The sequence below is a fragment of the Ascidia mentula genome, chromosome 6, assembly GCF_947561715.1.
Source record: "Ascidia mentula chromosome 6, kaAscMent1.1, whole genome shotgun sequence".
Classification (NCBI taxonomy): domain Eukaryota; kingdom Metazoa; phylum Chordata; class Ascidiacea; order Phlebobranchia; family Ascidiidae; genus Ascidia; species Ascidia mentula.
This window is the reverse complement of record NC_138571.1, coordinates 8470813-8493929: the sequence shown is the minus strand read 5'-3', so window position 1 is coordinate 8493929 and position 23117 is coordinate 8470813. Positions and strand designations below refer to the sequence as shown.

At 35.9% G+C, this 23117-nt stretch overlaps 2 protein-coding genes across 4 annotated transcripts; one reads left to right on the top strand and one right to left on the bottom strand.

Moving 5' to 3' along the window:
- Positions 1-1194: 1194 nt before the first annotated feature.
- LOC145906029 (ketimine reductase mu-crystallin-like) lies at positions 1195-4275 on the bottom strand. Of its 3 annotated transcripts, none has more exons than XR_014402794.1 (8): positions 3976-4275; positions 2737-2887; positions 2611-2673; positions 2450-2551; positions 2210-2402; positions 2037-2158; positions 1866-1946; positions 1195-1808 (listed from the first exon to the last, which is right to left on the bottom strand). XR_014402794.1 is itself a non-coding variant. In XM_082993404.1 (8 exons), exons 1-8 carry the CDS (start codon positions 4128-4130, stop codon positions 1741-1743), a joined length of 939 nt encoding a protein of 312 aa, XP_082849530.1. In that variant the 5' UTR covers positions 4131-4275; the 3' UTR covers positions 1195-1740. The 3 variants fall into 3 exon arrangements, 2 of the variants coding, with proteins under 2 accessions (XP_082849530.1, XP_082849531.1); XM_082993404.1 differs by having other exon boundaries at positions 1866-1950; XM_082993405.1 differs by having other exon boundaries at positions 1866-1950; positions 2357-2402.
- Positions 4276-5447: 1172 nt separating this feature from the next.
- Positions 5448-19657, top strand: LOC145905776 (DNA ligase 4-like). The gene is made up of 20 exons (XM_082993060.1): positions 5448-5645; positions 8533-8672; positions 8816-8927; positions 8996-9129; positions 9204-9374; positions 9777-9881; positions 10446-10578; positions 10629-10764; positions 11563-11758; positions 12296-12461; positions 12516-12667; positions 12864-12986; positions 13046-13193; positions 13275-13382; positions 13512-13603; positions 14151-14290; positions 15123-15258; positions 15315-15451; positions 19216-19339; positions 19392-19657. Exons 1-20 carry the CDS (start codon positions 5549-5551, stop codon positions 19635-19637), a joined length of 2796 nt encoding a protein of 931 aa, XP_082849186.1. The 5' UTR covers positions 5448-5548; the 3' UTR covers positions 19638-19657.
- The last annotated feature ends 3460 nt before the right edge of the window (positions 19658-23117 follow it).

Here is a 23117-nt window from a genome sequence, read left to right as displayed (position 1 = left end):
TCCAGTTACGAACGATATTGCGAAAAATAGACTAATGGTTGATTCTGGCGAATTAATCAAATCATTCGTGACGCAAACTCGTAGTCAACGCTCCTGCCAGACAAAAAGTGGTACTATGACAGAATAACTGTGTTGCATAATCAGCTAATTTAGTCGGCTTTTCTCGGCGATCGTTGCCAGCCTCAAAATTCAATTACTTATATCTTTTGCTGTGAGTGGACAAAACGGCACGATGCTTATTTGAAAAAGTTCATGCATCACGTTAGCGAACACAAAAGCTTTAGGCCGCATATCAGTATTAAATCCCAAAAATCTAGTTTTGAAGGCTGTCACCATTAATACCCATACTGAGTGATTTGCTTTTTTGCCAACAACAATTCCTGTGGTCAGTGACCCATGAAGATCTACTGGTACTATTCATAGAGAAAAAAAATTGATTGCAGCTGCATCCTCCAAAACACAGCAAGGATCTGAGGAGCCTCCAGGAGGATCTTTTGTCCTACAGGATAGCAAAAACAGTCCCAGGGGGCAACCAAAGCAACTTTCCTGTGACAATTGTTTTCGCCATTGCGTAGAAAAGGGTTAGGGCCAACATTAAATTGCAAATTTGATGAGGTTTTTGTGATTCATTTTTTCGCAAAACCATCTTACATTTTTTGCAGCCCATTTAGCTAAAATAATGACTGATCGGGGACCGAAATGCCCCCTAGGGGGTGCTTTGGAAGCAACTATTTTGCAACTAATTTTCACCTTACTGCGTAGCCAAGAGGCGGGCCTAACATAAAATCACAAAGTAAGGTATACTTCTGTGATTCAATTTTGAGCTACATCCCCTTGAACATTTTGATGGTTTTTTAACTAAACTTTTCACAGCACCCTGCACCAAACGTCTGACTGACTGAGAAGAGCAAAAAATGCACTAAAACTGCACCAAACACGCTGAAAATCGCCCTGGCTACACCACGTGACTTCTTGCTCATTCAACCAGAAAATTGACCCCAATGCATCACCGGTTGCCTTGTGACGAAACTGAGACTCTCTATGACAGGGGAGTTTAAGACGGGCATTCCCCGCGGGCGAAACTATTTTAATAGAATTACTGATATGCGGTCTTTAACCACAAGAACACCCTGTCCAGAAAATAGTTTTATTATTACGCAACTAAATAAGACTTAATAGGTCGAAACAGCGGCCATTAGTCGGCAACTCAAATTAACATGAATAAACAGCCCTAGATGGGTTGCTTAGGCAATTATTCAGCAACTAACTGTTTTTATGTTTACACTCTAGTCAAAATTATTTGCAAAACTACCGGTACCTTTGTTGCTTCTCCGTTGTTGGACATTATTTGATTGAAAAATGTAAGTTGTCTTGTGAAAAAATGAATCTCAACCTCCTCTACAATGTGCATTCAGATCTGGATGTCTAACTATAATAACTGTTTTTGCAGCACCCAGGGCTGTTTGTGCCCCCCATAGGACATCAAGATTGCCGTTAAGCCTTTACAAAACCTAACTGTGTAAACCTAAAACCCCAATGATTGTTTTTGGAAAACAAGCAAAACTGCTTCCAAGTGTGTAAAGGCAGATAACCCCCAAAACTCAATTTTTAGAACTAATTTGTGAGACAGGGCCTTCAGCTGGATTAATACTGATACAAATTAGTTCCCATATGCATGACAAAACATCATTGACATTCCAGGAATAATTTTTTCAGGATTGAAAAACTAAACAATGTTGATTAATCAAAGTCATTCTGAACTTTTTCCCAAACAAGAGATGAAGCAACAACATCTTCAACTGCCATTCCTGAATAAAATGAATTATTATAATTCTGTATAATTCTTGTTTTGTGTTAATACCTACCTAATGATTTGTAAATTGTTCTTGATTTGATTCCACATTCAACTGCACCAGAGGCTATTTCACCAATTTCACCTGTAATTTCTTTCTTTGAAGAAAGAAGACAAATAAATATTGTAATGAGAGTAGACAGGTTAGACATTGCAACTGTGTGTGTGAGCAGTTCAAACCTACTTTAGACAAAATAACATCACCAGATTCCACTAAAGCCGCTGCCCGACTATCAACATACAAATCACACTTTTCCATACATTCATCATCCAGTTCACGCCAATCTGGTCTACATGCACCAATACCTGTTTTAACAATTGTTGAAAAATAGAGCAAGTCTATTGGATCACACATACAATTTATGTGCACCGAATTTTTGAGCCATTTTCCCAGCAATACTGGTTTAGTACTTGAAGTGACTGTAGTTATAACATCAGCATTTTCAACAGTTTCTTTAACAGTGCCACAATATTCTAGATTTGGATAAGTTTTCTTTAGTTTACCAACAAGCTTCCTTCCTCTATCTTCAGTATTGTTCCACAGCAATATCTAAAATAAACATGCATCATGGTGCATTTTTAGATAAAAATTGTTACCTTTTCATATTTATGTGTTGTAGATAAAGCATGTATGTGACTTTCTGCCTGACCACCAGCTCCCAATATGGCTAAAACTTTCACTTTTTTTGGTGCAAAAATCTAAGAGAATAATGATAGTCCTAGTTGTTTATATCAGCTATGATGTAATCATTACATACTGTTGTTGCAACAGCTGATGCTGCTGCTGTGCGCATTTTTGTAATGGTTTCACCTTCCATAATCTGCAAAAAAATTGAATTAAACTCTTTGAAACTTAGTGCAAAGTAAACTTGTGATGTTGTTACTGCACAAATTGATCCAGTGGCAGCGTTGAAATGTAAGACATGGCATTGGTGCATTGGTAGGTCTTTCACAGGATTTTCAGGATACAAAGATATTACTTTTAAAGAAAGGGTATCTTGTTTTTTCATATAAGCTGCCATCGACAACAGGTACCTGCAATAAAAAAATGTATACAATCTTATTTTGACACTTCTACATTCTTCACTACCACCTGTCTTTTCATTTGTATTGAATTTGTTTTGTTTACCTAATTATTTATTGTAACATTTGTGATGGACTCCAAATGCATTTTTACCTCCTGTAGTAGATTGCTTCTGCAACTGCAATCATTGGCCATTTTGGTGGCTAACCTATTTTACTAAGTCAGCTTAGGAATTAACGTTTCACTATGTCGCTGTGCTGATAATCGCCATGCGATACTATATAAATCGCCTGGTCTTAAGCCAATGGAAGTCTAATAAAATCGAAAGTCAAAGTTACAAAAGAAGAATGAGATCGGGTCATTGTGCATTTGTAAAAAGTAAGCGTTGTTAAGTCGTTTTTATTTCAATCAAAAGGGTAAAGTCAGTATGGTTTTAAGTTGCTTGGCAGTTTGTTTGGAGTTAGAAATAATGGCAGTTCTTTTTGCAAAAGTCATAGAAGTCGTTGCACATTCTGAAAGCTTGAACATAATAGAACACCACTCAGATTTTTGCAAATTTTTTTTGGAAACCTACTACATACAAAAAGTAGCATAAAATGTGTTTTTTAAATAATGAAATAATATCTGTTGTTTTTAAATGAAGAAGTCATTTAAAAGGTGTCTTTGAGGATGATTTTTTTGAATGCCTACATATCCAGTCTTACGTGCAATAATAAAGTCAAAGTCACATTGTCAGTGTAAAATAAAGATTCACAAAACCTTCTTACTTTCTTCCTTATATACAGCCTATGGCACATTATCTGTTGAACTTTTATAGTTGAATATGGAGCTCTTAACTGTTAGATTCTTTGTTATTGTCAAATTATAAATCTATACATGTGTTGAACATTATCTTACCATTTACTTAATTCGCACATTTGCCTAGTATTCATTTTTGCACAAAGTATAAATTAATTGATAGTGATTACCTGAAATAACCACAGTTTCAAACATTGTAATCTTTTATGAATTACCTAAATCAGTTATGGGTAGGCTACTAGAGTTATGGACCTTAATAAGAATGCCTAACAGTTGTAAAAAGATATCATATTTTTGTTACCCCTTGTGCTTTTGTACTGCAGTAGTCTGTCTTACTGGTTGATCGACATCTCCGTTTGAAAAGTCAATTAAAGCTTGCCGCATAGCTGGAATAAGATCCACGTAATGAAGGACTCGTTTTATAGAATTTTCTTTGATAATTGGAACTCTCTGCATCTTGTTTAGTATTGTGTGCTACGCAACGTAACACGCTCAGACGCATAGCAGCATTTCTATTGAAGCGAGTTTCGTCACCGGGATTTCCCGGGTCTGGTGTACTTTTAGCACCACACCTGATATCTCAGCTATCCCTAGTACTACAAACCTGAAACTTCACACGAATGTTAAAGGACACCTTACGAGTTACCATGCCAAAAATGACGTCATCACCTATGACGTAACGAAATTTACAACACTTCGAAGATTTCCTCTCTATACGCGCTACGCCCGTCAACGAACTGCAATAGCATACTCCGTAAGGTACAACACCCACAAAACAAAAGTGTTGTTTGATGAAAATTTAAAAGTCTCACAAGTAACCTGCATTGCGTCGTGTGATCATTACTGATTTATTAAATGCCTTCTCAAGCAAACACGCCAAAGTAGACCGCAGTTATTACAAAAAAACAAAACAAACAACATGTACTCTTTTCACCACGACGAATTATCAGGATCATATAGAAAAACCACTGGTCCAATAGAATCCATTGTGGTATCATCAGAAAGGTCTAACCCTCTACTTTGCACCAAAGTTAAGTTTAAAGATATATTTCGATTGTGCGACACCTAGTGTCGTTTAGAACAAGGACGATTTACGAAACATTGTGACGTTACAAGCAAACTACCAATCGAATCGAAACTTGCATCGATCGAAAGACATGATCGAAAGACACGCTAAAAGTACACATGCTCGGTTTCGGCCTTTTTGCGTGTATACGAGCGAATTAGGTGGGGGCTTTGATGGGCTCCCAACTCAAAAGTAAAGGTTGCTGCAAGCTGAAATTTGATATGCTTTGTCACAAAGGACGTGTCTTTCGATCGATGCAAGTTTCGATTCGATTGGTAGTTTGCTTGTGACGTCACAATGTTTCGTAAATCGTCCTTGTTCTGAACGACACTAGGTGTCGCACAATCGAAATATATCTTTAAACTTAACTTTGGTGTATATGATCCTGACAATTTGCCGTGGTGAAAAGAGTACATGTTGTTTGTTGTGTTTTTTTCGTAATAACTACGGTCTACTTTGGCGTGTTTGCTTAAGAAGGCATTTAATAAATCAGTAATATTTAGTAATATTAAGTAAGTAAGGTTACTTGTGAGACTTTTAAATTTTCATCAAACAACACTTTTGTTTTGTGGGTGTTGTACCTTACGGAGTATGCTATTGTAGTTCGTTGACGGGCGTAGCGCGTATAGAGAGAGAAAAAAGTCTTTTAAAATTCGTTACGTCATAGGTGATGATGTCATTTTCATTTAACATTCGTGTGAAGTTTCAGGTTTGTAGTACTAGGGATAGCTGAGATATTAGGTGTGGTGCTACAAGTACACCAGACCCGATTATTTTAGTTGGAGGAGCAAAAGCAAAACAAATCATCATGGACATGACTGAAAGCAACTCCTCCTGTAATGTTGCTGAGGCCATACGCTTTCATCAGTTATGCTTATTTTTTGAAAAGCTTCAAAAAGCGAAAAGTGAGTTAAAATTTTGCTGATATAGGCCTAAACCAAGTTGAAATACAGTTTTGCCAACTGAGAAAACTGCCTTGCTAAAAAAACATAAAATTTAGTTTAATATAGGTTCTTTAATTAGGCTTCAAAAATTAATTTCCGATTTTATAAAAACTTTTCTAGAACTTTATGATACGCATTGGCCATGGCTTCACATTTGTGTGTCATGTAGTGCATTTAATAATTTGTTGTTGTGGCGAACCCGTGTTGACAGATTCTACCTCACAATTGTATCATACAATCTTTCTTATGTTTTAATGAAATATGGTCCAACTTTATTTTGTCACAGCACATAACAAGCAATAGGAGACGGACTTGTGGGTGAAATTGTTCACTTCGGTGAAGTTACTTCACCCAATTTCACTCGGTAAAGTTACTTCACTTGAGCCATGTTTTCGGTGCAGTCACTTCACTCGGTGCAGTGACCTCGTCGGTGCAGTCACTTCACTCGGTGCAGTGACTTCACTCTGTGTAGTGACCCCACTCGGTGCAGTCACTTCACCGAAAACTGCTTGCCCCTATAATACATGCACGCCACCAGCTGACGTCACTTCACTGTACTCTGATTTGATTGCGTACTACTTGAACCCATATTGCTTATTTAATACAATTTCCCAAGAAGGAAATCAAGTTTATTTAAATTGTTTGCAAGGAAAGCAACAGAAAGTTTTTTTTGGGGCGTTTGGAGCACAATTCATGTGTGTCCATCTCTCGCAAAAATCACATGAAATCTATGAACACAAAAACAGCATGTGTTTTGAATTATAAAAACAGACCGTGCAAACATGTCAAAAACACATATTTGAGTAGCATTTATAATTTTCAAATGATTTTTTTACCCAAGATATCTTTTTCCTATGATTGCTAGGTGGAACTGTGCTGTTACAGGCAACACAGAAGTTTGAAATTTCTTTAACATCTAAAACAGAATAAGAGATGTTGAAGAGAAAACTTTATAAGACATGTGTAACATACGTCACAGAAATCAGTGTTTATATGCACATTTTCCTTAAATAGAAAGTAATTTGTCAAATTTAATATTGTCATATGTTTTATACACAGCCATAAACGGTTTGGTTAACCAGAATTATTTAATAAAATATTTCCAGCATCTATCCGATACTGATTGCATGATCCAATGTGGTCTTTGGATAGCAGTTGTTTCGTTCTATGAAGTTCCATGCTTTCTGTGTGTAGATAACAAATAACCAAAACTAAAAATTTTGAAAAAGTGGTCACAAACTATTATCTCTGAAACATACTTTTAAAACCAGTGGTCCACAATTGTAACCGTCCTCTTGGTTGTCATGTTTACAGTATAACATGGGCCAACATGCCATATCACTGTTACACCCACAGAAGAAACAAAATGATCTGCAATTATATCATGCTACCATAGTACTATTGATGTTTGTGAATTTCAGGTCATTAAAAATTTCATGCTATTCATTAGTAAGAATTACAACATTAAATAGTTAAATCAAATGTCCTTACTTCCAATTTTTCAGAATTTGGCCATGATTTTAAATGATCGTTATTGGCCTAATTGGTTAGTGCACTACGTTGTTACAAGTGCTCGCAGGCTACACCAGGAACTTCGGGTGAAGTAACTTCACCAAGTGAGTTTACAAGGTGAAGTCCCTTCACCGAGTACAGTGATCGGTGAAGTTACTTTACTGGGTGTAGTGATGGGTGCAGTTACTTCACTTGGTGAAGTTGAGTGAAGTGACTGCACCGAAGCGCACATTTTTACGCACAACCCCTGTTGAGCAGCCGGCTAGTATATTTAAGAGGGATTTTGCACTTAATTAAGAGGGATTTCTGCACTTTAATTATGTGAAAATCTTAATTTCATAATTTTTCTTTATTGCAGCTGCTATTTTTTATATTTTTTTCAGCAAAAAGCGAAAAAATATTTTGGCAGATTTGTTACACTTGGTTGTATATATTTTTTATTCGTATACATGATGTCTACTATGTGTAATGTTAAAAAATTACCATACACATGTCAATAATCTTTTTTAGCAGTGGTTTCCAACGTACTTAGGATTATGACACCCAACAGAAGACATATACACACATTATAGTAGCATCCAGCAATTGCCAATCCTACCTTATAAAGATATGGGCAACTTACAAAATATAGTGTTGTTTATTCCCAGCAGTAGAATGACTATGAACAACAAATCATAGGTAATTGACTCAAAATGTCTGAGCTACAATTCGCAGCCCTAAAAAATTGATGTGACACCTCCACCACATGGTTCCAATTTAACTAATACATCCACTTTTAAACAATTAAAGTTTTGAACATATCTTGCTAAAATATTCGGTACCTTACAAGTGTGGTAAATCTTTTGAAGTACATGGCAAGTGTGGAAAATTTTAGGAACCATTGTTGTACACCTTAGAATTGCATCTAAATTTAATGTTATGTATTATGTCCGTTTAATGTGTAACTAAAATTGAAAACTTAAAATTATGTATTTTCTAAAAAATGATGAAAATGCTTACATCAGATCGGTGATAGAACCTTTTTCCAATGTAACACTGAGATAAAAAGTATGGTAAAACAAAATGTTAAAGAGAAAACATGATGATGTCACATATGGTTTGTGAGTTATGTGGCAAGCACCTACGTGGCCAGTTAAGATATAGCACTCCTTATCCTTGGCAATTTCGTGTGCAAGCTGACAATGTGTGGATTGGTCTAATCCATTTTTTAATGTCAGGACAACAAGTTAAAGTCATTGTTACTTTGCTGAAACATGCTTGAAGTGGTACATTACCACCCTACTTTATGAATGAGTTGTTGGTGAGGTTACAGGAAAATGCCATTATTGTCTTGCAGCAAATGCAATCCGTATAAAAGAGTTTCAGCAATTTGTCACCAAGTGGAATCAATTACAAAGCAGAACAGCAACATTTTATCCAGCCTTTAGATTGATGTTACCTCAACTGGATAAAGGCAGAGCTGCATACGGTGTTAAGGTATTTTAACTTGGTATTGAAAAAAAATCATACATTTGTGAATTGCAGTTAACTGTAGAGAAGATTTGGGTAAACTTTAATGTTACTTCCTAAACCTTGGCCCTGCAATATATAAAAGTGTTGAATTTTTTAACTACTTCCAGGAACACCTCTTAGCTAAGCTAATCATTGAAATTTTAAAATTGTCTGTGACTGGTCGTGATGCACAGAAACTGTTGAAGTATCGCCATAATAAAACAAGTTCAAATGCATTAGGTGAGATAACTGATATATACCACATAATTGATAATTCTTACATATCATATCCAAAAATTTACATCAAGGTGACTTTGCTGAGGTGGCTTTTCATCATGTACTGTCAAAGAGATGTATCAACAAAGGAAACTTATCAATACTTGAAATTAATGCTTGTTTGGATGAGATCTCACTTCATAGCTTTAATAAGCGCAAAGACCTGGTAATGATATCTGCACAGTCATGACTTCTGACAACACAATGTAGTTGTATGATGACTTGCAAACTTCTTGGTAGATGAAAATGTCTTTGTTGCATTTAATGCAAAAAACCTCTGCTATGGAACAAAAGTGGTTGATGCGGATTTTGCTCAAAGACATGAAACTCCGTCTTAGCCCCCACATTTTTTTTAGAGAGTTTCATCCCGATGCTGAAAGTTTATACAATGTAACAACAAACTTAAAAACGGTATTTAAGTATGTTTCAGATTGTGTACAGATTTCCCCATATCATGGTGTGCTGGCCGCCCTGCAACTGCCTTTTTGCATTTTTAAAATAAAGTCACAAGCCTGTGTTGTGTTTTCGAATCTTTTAAACTAAATATACTTTTCAAAAGCTTTATTTTGTTTTTAATAAACGCACATGATAAGTAGTTTCTTTCAAGATGCTGTCACATCAAATATCAAGAACTACAGTTGCAAATTAAAAAATGTCTTCGGAATTGTTACATAGTTTATGTAAACCTTAAAAGTTTTGTGAAACTGTACTATATTTGTTGGAAATAATTGCTCATTGAGCAAAAATTTTCTTCTATGAACTAAATATAAATTATCATTAGTAATAAAAGTAAATCAATTTTCATTTTTGAAGGTGTGTGAGAAGCTGAAGGATCCTAAGGTACAATTATCTCATTCAGAAATTACTATGTTTCATCCATTCAGACCGATGCTTGCTGCAAAAATTGGAATTGAAGAAGTGAGCAATATCAAGATACAAGTTTACAATTAAAACCAAATGACTAGTTTTACTAATTACAAATCAGTCTTAATTTATGTTGAACGAATTATAATCTGCCAACAGTTTTATGAAGTCTTTGTCCAGAAATAGAGCAGTAGAGTGTGGTTATTTTAAAAGCTGTCTAATTTCTAAGTTGCATTATTGGACAAGTTACCTCAAGAAATATAAAGTCCCATTGTCATTTCTACACAGCAGTGGTTTTCAACCACAGATCCTTCAAATATTCTTGTTATTGACATGTTCTGTTGGATAGCATTTTAGTTCAGATTTATACAATCACCGAGTCTAAAAACTGTTTTTTTTTCCTGGCTCACAAGTGTACAAAGGTTAAGATCCATTGCTATACTGAGTTTTAGGAAATGACTGAAAATCCGCACATTTTTTTTTAACACTTTTGCAATGGTCAATTTGAAGTCGAATAGTTTCATGCTATATATAAACTAAAACACAAGCTGTTTGTAGTATCTAATTTTCACGGGGTACCAGTATATGTGTAAAAAAAATAAGTTTTTATTATTTTAGATTGAAAATGTATTAAATGGAAATAATTTTCAAATGGAGATTAAATATGATGGAGAAAGAAGTCAAATTCACAAAAACGTTGATCAGTACAAATACTTTTCTCGCAATGGAAATGAGTACTCCACTGTATTTGGTAAAAAACTGTTTTATCTGAGACATAATGTTAATAAGTTTGTGATGCAGGTGAAACATGTTATCAAGGAACATTATCAAAGTACATTCACTCAAGTTTTGATGTTCAAGTTGTATCTTGCATAATTGATGGTGAAATGATGGCGTATAACCCAAATCTTGAAGTATTTATGCAGAAGGGGGGAAAGTATGTTTAATCGTTTGTATAGTGCACAAAACATTATCAAATCTCTGCAATGCAATGATAACAATTCAAAAATTGAAATTTGGAAATAATTTGTATGTCATTAAGGGTAGAAATAATTCACAATCTCTTTGTTAACAAAAAACTGCAGAAAACCTGGAATATTAAACCTGTATCTGCTCCTATCTTGAATGAAAAACAGTGTTTATTTGGATCTTCAAGTTACAAAGCTGCTTTCAATGAGAAAATTTTTTTCGACATTCCACTAACTACATAACATTAGGTGTAACGTTATGAATTTGGGCTATTCAGATATTCACCTTATCTGGATATTTTTGTCAGACAAATTAAATCCAATTAACCAATTTCTATTTATTTTGTTTACTATTTACTAATTTGTTTTTGCTACTTTAAAATGTTATAATTTGTTTTACAATTTACAAACGATACTATGAGAGAGTTTGTTTACCAGCACATGCTGAATACCCTGGCGATGTGTTCAAACCTTTGAAAAACATGCATGTCTGGAATTCATTAAAAATTTAATGTTTAATACTGTTAACATCACATTGGAATTTTAATCTTTGCTAAAACATGATTATTCCAAAATTTTCATGATATTCAGTAAATCTTATTTACCACATGATTTTATCTCAGGCACTCGAGTAGTATATTACCTATTTGTGGAAATGGTAAAGTTTATACCACACTAGAAACCAAGCAACTTTAATAATGTAATATATTGTAAATCTAAATTTCCTGTAACTATTATGTTTGGTTGCAGTTTTTCTTTCATCATAGGTTTGATATAAAACATGTTACGGAGGATTCAGAATATCAGCCATGCTTTGTTGCTTTTGACCTACTTTTTCTTAATGGTGAAACTATTGTGCAACAAAAGCAAGCTAAACGATTTCAACTTCTTCAAAGCATTATAACACCAGTAGAAGGACGGATAGCCATTGCTGAAGCAAAACCAGGGAGAACTATGAATGAGGTTTGTTTTTTTTACAGTAGAACTCTGTTAATCCAGATGCAATTTATTTGATAAATTTTTTCAGATAAGGTGATAATCCAGATTGTCTGAAGACGTTTGTTTCAAGTCTGACTTTGTGTAGTTAATAGGATATCAGCAAAAATGCCTTAATTAAACAAAGTTGTATCTTTGTAACCCGAACATTAAAAAAGCAATGTGACACCTGTTTATAACATTATGCACTGATTATCAAAACAGCATTAGGCGAGTTGACTGGTGTCATATGAGCAACAATATTGATGGTTAGACAATCAATAATGCAATGTAACTAAGCAGGGAAAGCCTGAGTAATTCCACCCAAATACGAATTACTATGTGTCAAAACAGGAACTTTCTGTGTTAACATCCATAGCATCTGAAGATTTTTGTTAAAAAAGAGGTTACAAATCATTTGTGTCTCCAGCTTCATAAGAATTAGGCGAGTGGATAAACCAATTCTGTATTAACTGAGTTCCACTGTATAGTGCAGAGAGTTTCCTTAAAAAATTTTTTAATTAGATTGTCCGTTACCTCAATGAAGCTATTGATCGAAGGGAGGAGGGAATTGTAATAAAAGACCTCCATTCATTTTACTCCCCTAACCTAAGAAAGAATAGTGGCTGGTATAAGGTTAAACCAGAATATGTCAATGGTATGGTCGATGACTTGGATCTAGTTATAATTGGTATGTAGTTGTTTTTTATTGTCACAAGTACTTGGTCAACATTATAGCAAAAAGGTGGAAGCTTTGGTGGAAAAATATCAAGTGTTTTGTCCATATTTCATCTTGGTGTTGGTGTAAAAGATCCAACATTTCCCGAAAACTTGCCAGAAACCTTCAAAACATTTTGTAGAGTTGGTTCGGGATACACAGACAGAGAGCTCTTACAGGTTTGTGTTCTATGACTCTGTTGTGTTTTTATAGTTTTTATAATTACAGGTGGAGTTGTTAACTTTGCTTTTGTCATTCTATTTTTTTGGCCCGGCTCTACTTTTCTTGCATTTAATTATATCAACAGTTTTAATGCTCTTCAAACACTTTTTGTGTTGCTAATGCAGAAACTATTTTTATACCTTCTCTTTGTAGATTATCGAAAAACTAAAATCAAATTTAAAAGTTTTAAATAAAAAAAATATTCCAAACTGGCTGGAAGTAGGCAAAGAAAAACCAGATGTAATTATCCATCCCAGAAATTCGTTGGTGGTACAGGTAATTGTATTTCAGTAATTTGCTAAATAGGCTTTTTGAAAAAAACATGTGAGTTACAGGTTCGGGCAAGTGAAATAATTCCATCAACTTCATATTCAACAAAATGCACTTTAAGGTTTCCAAGATTGGTTGCTGTTAGAGAAGACAAGTCATATAGTGATGCAATGAATTTTGACCAGTTAATTGATTTGCAAAAGGCAGCAGATGGTAACTAAAATCATACTTCTAAAAACTAAATATCTTATAGATTCTAAAAACTAAATAGCAAATAGTTGTTCCTTTTTCTAGGAAAATTGGCCCGAACTCACAGTGTGTTGTCAACTGACCAAACAAAGATAAAGAAGCAGAAAAAACTGTATTGTGATCAACCCACCACTATTCTCACTCATTATCAAGGTACATAGCTGTTACAAGTGTTATAATTATATTTTTCTAAAAATAATTCTGCCCTAAACGGATTGTATGTAGTAGACTATAATTTAATGTTTTGTTAATGTATTATCCTTTACATATTTGTCTTCATAGGGATTGATGCCTCAGATGTTTCCAAAGTATCAAATTCATTTCAAGGAAAGATATTTTGTGTAATCAATGGTACAAAAGATGTAACCAAAAAGGTGATTGTTTAAACTGTTGTAGTGGTTGATAGTTTTATATTAAATATCTTGAGAATAGGCATATCTGGATGTTTTTGATGGAGGTGGTTTGAAAATTTTCCTGAGGATATTTTCTGTTTTATGGCACATAGTTTTTGCTTCTGGTGTAGTTCCTGATGCACATATTTATGGTAAACTCCACATAAAAGTCGGTTTCTGTTAGTGTGTTATGTTACTGAAAAACTCATTTTTCGCTCTTTATCATTATAGTGGTTTGCTCTGGAAAGAAAAAAATACAATATAAATTTGAATATATACACATTTATGTTGTATATTAAACTGCTTGCTGCCCTGTATTACCCCTTTTTATATATGCTCTCGCTTTTGTTCTGTAACTAAAAATTAGTTTTTCACATTGGAAACCTGGTGTAATGTTAATATCATTGAAGCATGATTCTAAGTTTTGTCCAAACATCATCGATTGTGTTGATTTAACACAAAAACTGACAAAGGGATTATTTAGTTTAGTTTTGATACAGTGATATTGATAAATATTTTTACATTTAAGGGATTGGAAAAAGGCATTATTGAATATGGAGGCAAAGTTGTTCAAAACCCGTCACATGACGTGATGGCCGTAGTTGCTGATAATGATCAACATGTTAAAGTTCGAAATATTATGAAGTCCCAGAAATATAACATTGTCAGGTATATATTATTTTCATATTAGTGCATGGAATAAATACTGCCAAAAATTATTGGTAGGCAACGCTGTTGTTATAATTTGTTCAAGAAATGATTTCTGTTTTAAGACTGTCCGATTGTGTGCTGCTTATTTATTTTCACAAATGATGATCCTGGTTACAGCACCAATATGCATAAACTATGAAACTGATCAATAAAATAATATTTTGTTTGAAATTTGCTGGTAGTTATAAATTGTTAGGTTTTATCACAAAATTTTGTTGTTTTCAACATTAGATAAACTGTAAATACATGAAGTAAACTATTTACTGCCAAGTGGTTTGATCTAGTTTTGTTATAGGCGACATAAAATGAACATTATGACATCAAATAACTTTATATGCAACTAATTTCAATTCATCCACTTTATTAGCTGCTAACTAGTTTTCCCCAGAAGTAACATGATCTCAGAATTAGCAACTAAATCATTTGCAATACTCGGATTTCTGTTTGTATAATAGTTTACAGTATGCTTGGTAATATGAATATTTGTTGCCCTTTAGTACACTTTTAAATATAACTGAATGGTGTTAGCATAGAAAATGTGAGTGTAAACCCCAATGCCATTGGTATGGCGAAGTGCCTTTGTTTGTTTACGTATATTTAGAGACCATGAAGTTGCTTCAAGTTTTTCCCCCATGTATTTTGTTGTGCAATCCATACTATAACTGCCTATACAGACTTAACAACTGTGTCAAAACATGTCATGTGGGTTGCACACATTTGTAGTTCTTATATGTCTAGTTTGCCAAGTTAATAATCCTGCACAGATCATGTATATTTATGTGAAAAACAGGACTTCATGGCTCTTTCGATGTTTAAAATCGGGTTGTCTAGAAGCATGGAAGCCTTCTGAGCTAATTTTTGCCACACAGTCAACCAAATATCAGTTAAATGTTTTATATGACAAGTTTGGTGATGACTACACTCAGGTTAATATTATTCGCTGAAAAAAACGAAGACATTTAAACGTAAAGTGTTATTTTAGGATGTTGATGTTGAATCTATAAGGGATCTAATCTTTTCAAGATTGGAAGGAAAAGATTTGGCTACAGTACTACCCCCAGAAGTGATTAAATCCAAAAATTTACTACTCCAAATCTTTAATCACAGTGTTTTCACAAGGTGACATGTTTTTTCTTATATTGTTATGGGGTCACAAAGAAAATGCAACTTCTAGCACTTTTCAGGAAAAAGTGTGTAAACTGTTAATAATCTTGTTACATTTAAAGTTTACTCTCCCTGCTTTAAATATTTGTATTGTATTATCTTGGTAATACAAACCTGTTGACTGATCAAGCACAAAAAATGTAGGGTCAGGAACTTAGAAAAAATGCTAAAAAAGCATTGGTAGCTACAAAATACTACTCAACAGCCCATGAGACTGAAGTGTAATACTATTTATGGACCTTTTACTACAATGTGATTGTATGTGGCAATGGCTATTGGTTATTGCTGGAAAAATGCAAAAAACAAAAAAAAGTTTTGGCTGTTAATTTTTTTTTTTTTATTATTGAAGTACTGTAGGCCCCTTATTCAGTGTTAGGTTACATACTAATTGCTTCATTGCCTAAAACAATTACTAGACTTGTGACCCATAAATGTCCACTGGTAAAAAAAAAGTTGATTGAAGCATTGGACAATACGCAACAAGGATTCATAAAATTACATACTTTTTAGTGATTTATTTTTAACAAAATTCCCCACGACATTTGGATCTTTCAACTAACTTTTTAACGACACCCAGTATCAAATGACTAGCTGAATAAAAAAGTAAAAAAATACACTAAAACTGCACCAAACTTGCTAAATATCGTGTATTGTGTATTGGCTCCACATTGCTTGCTAAATATCACTAGCTAGCTAGATGTCGATAAATAGTTGGATTATCTGAGCTTGAGAAAGAAGCTACAAAATTTCTGCTGAATAAGACTAAGAGTCTGATTAATCTAATCTGGAATATCCTAGGTTTACTGTATACAGTCTTCGGACAAAAACTATAGAAAAGTTTATTGAACATGTAACGTCATCAGGAGCAGATACAGGTGGTGATGACAATAATGAGGAAGATAATTGTGTGAGACTTTGTTGCATTCATAAACGACCAGTTTGACCCGAAGCTGTTTCTTGGTTGTTAGAACATTAGGTATACAGGCTTCGCAGCCCGGGCATTGCCACCTAGCTGGATCAGCCAGTTTTTTCTAATAGGATCGGAGCAAAGTGAAAAAATCAATCTCCCAGTGAGGTTTAAACTCACGACCCTGGGCTTACCAGGCCCAACGCTCTATCAACTTAACATATTCGTAGGGGATCTCTACCTCTACAGTCAGACAACGCAGGTTGCCTGACAAGTTGTGCGCTTGTGCACCAGTGTACTTTGGACACAAAATACCCGTGTAACCGCTGAGCTGTAGTTGTTGGGCCTGGTTATCCCAGAGTCGTGACTTTAAACTTCATGATTTTACAAATCTTGCTCCAACTCGTAAGGAAAGTGGTTGGATCCAGCTAGGCTGCAATACCTGGGCTGCGAAGCATGTAAACCCAATGATCTCGATAAAATAGCTATAATCGCCAAGTAACGACATGCGCAGTGGGGCGGTCATGCCATTTGCATTAGTGGGTTGTTTGATAAGTTCGTAGTGACATGCAAGAAAGCACAGAAATTCAAAGAGCTGAAAACCATAAAAATCTCGAAGAATTTGAGTTTTGAGGATACCATAGGAACCGTTGAAGTAAGGAGACATAAATTTCAAGTGGCAACTTTACTGCAAAGCCATGCCAAACATATTAATTCCACTTGTCGTCGACTCTGGATTATTCTCGATTCAGCGGCAGCTGGTTACATTTTGTCAACCAAAGTTAGAACAAGCACTGGACGACAGAATGTTATAAGAAGAACAACTATGGGCACCAGTGCAATTTAATGATTGGAGACACCAGCAGTGCCAGTACGTACGTAACTATACCGGGCCGAAGGAAAGTCTGTACAAAGCAAATAATCGTGGAATTTCTAATGCAATATCGAAGAACTGGAAATAGTTATTCGCCAAGTCACAGTCCGCAAATACGCTTTGACGCACATCTTCATTCGTTATTTGCCAAGTCTGATGTACTTCTTCATTCTTCCCCTTACATTGCTCAAGGAAAATTGTCAAGACTAACTTCAACTACAAACATGACAAAGAAAGTAAGAATGCCAGGCTACGCAAAATTCACCGCACTCGTTCTGTCATAATGAAAGTGATCCTGCAAAGAGGGTAACTGTAGCGCAGCTATTAAAGTGCATATGACACGGCCATGACAACTTTGCGTAAAACTAAAGGTACATCTACAACAAATATATATCCAACGTTTCACGGTTCTACGTTAACTAGAAAATGTAGAAAACTGCACGAAAAGTAACGGCGACCAAAAATCGTAAACCTTTTGCGCTAAGGAGAAAATGACATCACATAAAGCGCTTGCGTCGAAAAAATGCATTGTTTAGATAGGAAAAGGCGCCTTTTTTGCAGATATCGAATAGTTTCAAACATAGGAGAATCCACAGATTACGTTACCGTAAAGGTCAGGACAGGGTTTTGCATCACACAAAAATTTGTTATTGTGACGTCCAGATTAAAGGCTTATTTCTCCCTTATTAGCAGAAGACCACAGGGTATAGCAGAAACGACATAACTGTGAGTGGACAAAACGACAATGCTAAACTAACGGTTTGTCTCTGTCGTGTTTTCAAAAGTTCATGTATCACGTTAGCGATCATAAATGCTGTAGCAACAAGAACACCCTGTCCCAGTAACTGTTTTATTATTACACAACTAAATAGGACATAATAGGTCGAACAGCGGCCATCTGTCTTCAGCTTAAATGAACATCAAAATCCGTTTATTGCACTTGTTCACTTTTTGTCCCCTGTTTAATGCAATATTATGCTTAAACCAATTTTACAATGTTTTCCATTCCTACGCATAAGGCTTGCTGCCAGCACTCGCGCACGACTGAAGCGCCTTCTATGACGTCACGCAACAATATCTCGCTTTCGCACGATTTGGTTCGCAGCGGCAAAAGTGCGATTTTGATCAGCTGTTTCTCAGAAACCAGTCGTCGTATCACGCTACTTTTTTCGCCAAAAATGTTGCAAAGCTATGAACATCTCTTAGTTTGATTATTAACATGTTTTATTTTTACGTGTCATATGCACTTTAAGCAACTTCGCGACACGCATACGTCGAAGGAAAACATCCGGGCAACTCCCATTGCGGGTACGTTACGACACTTATAGTGATGATATGATAATAAGGAATCTCGTATATAAACAAAAAAAGCATTATATTGTTTTGTGTTGGACAAAAAAATTCAATAATTGTCAAACGAACATTTTCTGGGAAAGTTCCGTATTTTAAGTCGCTGTTACTGCGGTGTTCGGGCTATAGAAAACGTTTATCGCGGATTGCACAACTGCGTTACGTTTTTGTGGTAATACATGAAGAACAGTTTTTTCTTTATTCGGAGAAAGAGATTGAATATATTTGGAGCCAAAGACAGGGTTAAAACTAATGGGTGGTTATGGAGTCAAGCAAACATACGAACAAACTGTTTTGTATGCGGTGCCCCTTCAACTTTGCATATTTCACTGATTATTTCTTCGATTCAAAGTTTTAGAGCTACACGCATATCTGCAACGAATTTAACAAAGAACTGTTTTTTTGTTCTACAATGCAAATATTGATTTTACACTGCCAAAAACGCATGCCATTACAACTACGGGGCCACTGGAAGAAAAAATATTTCGTCCCAATATATAAAAAAAAATTGGTTGATTTCCGTTCTAAAATATTTGGTTTGAAATATGTTTAAGTCTGTTTTTAAAACAAATTCCCAAATTGTTGCAGGTTCCCATTGGTTGGTTTTGGGGAATATCCAAACTATCTTTTTAAAGGAATGAACTTTTATCTCTCTTGCAAACATGATGGCTGTTCCTGGGAAAATGCCCATTTTGTTGAGCTTCAGAGTTTGGTATGCGGTGCTTCTTTTACATTACAAACTTTGTTAAAATACTTTTATTCAGGTTATATTTTATGGAGGTTGTATTGTTGAAAATCTACATGAAGAAGCATTAAGTCATGTAGTAATTGGTGAACTATTGCCAAATGCGAAGCTACGTCAACAGATCACCGAGGTTAATTCGAAGCGACAAAAGAAATACTACGTTATGCCTGAAAGGTGGTTAAGAGACTGTATAAACCAAAAGAATCTGCTTGCAGAGCGTTCGTATCTCGTTTTTACTCATGCAAAAAACGCGAAACGACAGTAAAGGTTGCATTCATGAACGGCCTTCCCTTGATCTTATTAGTCTTGAGTTTGGTAAAAACCTGTTCACATGCCTAGCTGCTTTCATATATGCTGATAAACAAGAGTGGGAACAATCTGAAAACAGTGTATCTATTTCCCAAATTGAAAAAAATGTTTGCGAAATTTATCGGTAATCCGCGCAGAAACATTTAACTAATAAGTTACTGAAATCGACCAACCTGATTTTGGCAAAAAAATAACGCACATTTACCCAAGTACCTTGAAATAAACTCATGAAATTAGAATTGCAAGGAACATTAGAAGCGCGTGGTCTTCTAAATCTGCTGAATAATGTTCAATTTCCCGCCAGGGTAAAAGGTTACCAACGTGACAAAGCGCGCCAGAAGGGTCAGAATGAACACGTGCGTTAAATAAGCAACATGTTCGTTATTTAAGCAACATGTTGTTTAGGCAGACTTTTGACCCTTTTGGCCGACCACGGTCGCCTTCTAGCAACGTCTTTTTTAACACGTTGCTTATTTAAGGAACATGTTGCTTATTTAACCAACATGTTGCTTAAATAAGCAACGTGTGAATTTTGACCCTTCTGGCGCCAAGTAACACGTTGCTTAATAAGCAACATGTTGGTTAAATAAGGAACATGTTGGTTAAATAAGCAACGTGTTGATTCAGACGCATTATGACCCTTCTGGCCGCCCATAGTCATCTGTCACATAAAGAAGTCGCCGATAGGCAAAAGTGGAGTAGGAATTTAATGCCGTCAAGTTGGGTGGTCCCTCATCGACCCGTGTATCTGTTATCCTACCGTTGATAATATTGCAGTTAACACTCAGAAATTTGAATCTCGGAAAGAGGAATTCCAACAAGAGCACGATGACACATCATTTCGAGAAAGTGCCCTTGGCACATCGGTACTTACCGCACCATCAGGTTCTGTTTTACGAAAGCCTCACAAGGTACGCATTGTTTTCGACTGCGTAACGCAGCATAAAACTGTTGCTCACGACCGGTTGCTGCAAGGGCCCGATTTAGTAAAAAGTTTAATTAGGGTTCTGGAAAGATTTCGTATGAACAGTATAGCCTAAGTGGCAGGCAACAGTATTATTTTCCATACAGCCTTCCCACGACTATGATTTGATTTTGAAAGAGACAAACAGCTTGCGCCCTTGCATATGTTCCCTGAAAAAGTTGGGTAATTTTGCCCTAGTGGCGGATGAGGAAGCATTGTTTCACCAGGTTCGCGTTCAAAAGTATATACCTTGAGGTTTTTGTGGTGGCTATACTGGCGGGTTCAACATGACACAACGCGAGGCAAGAAATTTACCCGTCGCATAGGTAATTTTACCCGTACTTTAATTACAAAGTTGCTACCACACGATATAGTTCGACAGAACTTCGAATGGGATGACGAAGTGCATTACTTTTCGGATACGTCTACCCAAGATTATAAACTGTGTCTTACCTCCGATGGGTAAATGGTAATGGAAAAATCAATTGCTAGTTTTTATTTGGCAACTTAAAAGTTACACCACCTAACACCGAGCTTTCTAAAAATTGAACTTGCCACTGCTGTTCTAGCGGTAAAGGCTTGGACGCCAGTTAAAGTGTAAAAATTGTACGTTTGTGTCTTAGATGGTCGCATGCTCCGTCCGGCAGAGCATACGCAACGAAAGTAAACGTTTTGGTACATTTGTTGCAAATAGGTTGGCCAAAATTCATCGACAGACAAACCCTGAACAAGGGGGGCGTTGGTTCACGACAGAACCCCACGGACGATGTTTCGCGTGGTTTGGCAGCACGCAATATTATCAGCTCTCTATGGCTGACAGGTCCCAAGTTTCTCTGGATAAATTAGAACGATGGCCTACCCCACCAGAAATGAAGACATAGCTGCTTTTGTGGTTTCGTATTAGCTGCAAGGAAAAGAACTGTCATTAACGTTTTCACATGAGTGAAGTCAACCGATCAGTACTATTCATCTCTTGATAAATGGAGGCATTGGTCGCATTGCTGCTAAGTCGTTCGTTCAAACGTTTCTGAAACCACTGGCAAACTACGCACACTACAAACAAACAAGTGAAACCGACGAGTTCCCGCGAAACAAATGCCGCATACAAATTCACATATTTAGGGGGGTTGTAACATCGAAATGGCGTCACTCCAAAAAATGCGTCATTGTGCAAAGTTACACGCTATCGAAAAAAACGCACCTACCCCGTCTTTTTAGCGGTTCTCGCGCAAGGGCATTTGCAGACGTACGGCACAACAGCAAAGAAATAATATCACTTGGCGTAAATTAAATTGTCCAAGCGAGTTAGTGACTGAGCCAGTTAATATAAAAAGACAATTTTAATACGTGATTGATTTATAGGGAGCTAATTTTTAGGAGACCGTGCATATGAGCCTAAGAACCAGAAAATAACTATACTGATTGAGCAAGTAACTGCTGTGCTAGCTGTAATTAGATGTTGTAGGGTCTATAGTTGGGTGGCAGAGTGAATGTGAACGGATAACACAGTAGATATTCATAACAAGCTACGAGAAAAAAGGTCTGTCGTCTAGTCGGATGCCAGAAGGCTGTGGGAGTTCTGTAGAAAAAGCCTCTGTCTGCATCCTTCGTTCTGTCTGCTTTCCCCCTAGGTGAGGAATTAAGTCGGAGAACATGCGTGGTGCTACATAACTGTAATCGGCCTTTTCCGTCATAACACTAGTGTAAAAAAAAACGTTTGGGACTAAAAGCTGTGCGGTTTATCGAACGCTCAGTTCAGAATCAAAGTAGTTTGTTGACCTAACGAGGGCAATATTTTGCGATAAAACGTTGTTTGCAACTACTGCGAGAACAGCGCGGCGCCAACATCGCTAATTCTGCCGTTACCTTGTATAACAGGTGATCTTTGAAAGTGACAACAAATAGGTGTTAAAGCTATTTTTGATGTGTTTCGGAAGGCGTTATATTTTAAAATATTTGTATGCTTGTGTTTTTCTCATGATGAATCGTCTGAAGTTGTCTTCATTCGTGCGTGAATTTTTTATGGGGTAAAATGGATAGACAACATGGGTAGTTTCGGGCGGTGTCCGAATTACAACAAAGGTTTTGGAATACAAGTTAACATCTGTCCCAAAAACTCGCACATCGGCATCAGCTTCGAAAGCACATATTTCTTTTACTGTAGCAAACAGAATGTACGGAAATAACATCCCGTGTTGGATGTAGTCTTCTGTTCTCGTATTAGCATGGTTTTACATGCCAAATATGCTTATTTTAGTATTGGCATATTTTTATTGTTTCTATCACATTGCCTTGTCACCACGTAACCTTTGCTTTGACCTACAATGTAATAAAAACTGACCCTCGCCGGTTTCTGACAGAAATCGCTTTCTAAATCATTTACCAACACATTATTACAACCGGCATTACTACCTACGGTGTTGTACCAATTGGACTCCCAGTCGCTGCTTTGCTGAATCTAAGTCTACTTGC

Bases quoted from the DNA above. Each gene is read 5' to 3' on its own strand.
- LOC145905776 (XM_082993060.1), top strand. From the start codon at position 5,549: ATGGACATGACTGAAAGCAACTCCTCCTGTAATGTTGCTGAGGCCATA. The intron at 9,375-9,776 runs GTATTTAAGTAT...TCATTTTTGAAG, and splicing joins TAACAACAAACTTAAAAACG to GTGTGTGAGAAGCTGAAGGA. The intron at 14,291-15,122 runs GTATATATTATT...TGTGAAAAACAG, and splicing joins CAGAAATATAACATTGTCAG to GACTTCATGGCTCTTTCGAT.
- LOC145906029 (XM_082993404.1), bottom strand. From the start codon at position 4,130: ATGCAGAGAGTTCCAATTATCAAAGAAAATTCTATAAAACGAGTCCTT. The intron at 2,674-2,736 runs GTAACAACATCA...ATTTTTTTGCAG, and splicing joins CCACTGGATCAATTTGTGCA to ATTATGGAAGGTGAAACCAT. The intron at 1,809-1,865 runs GTAGGTATTAAC...CATTTTATTCAG, and splicing joins AACAATTTACAAATCATTAG to GAATGGCAGTTGAAGATGTT.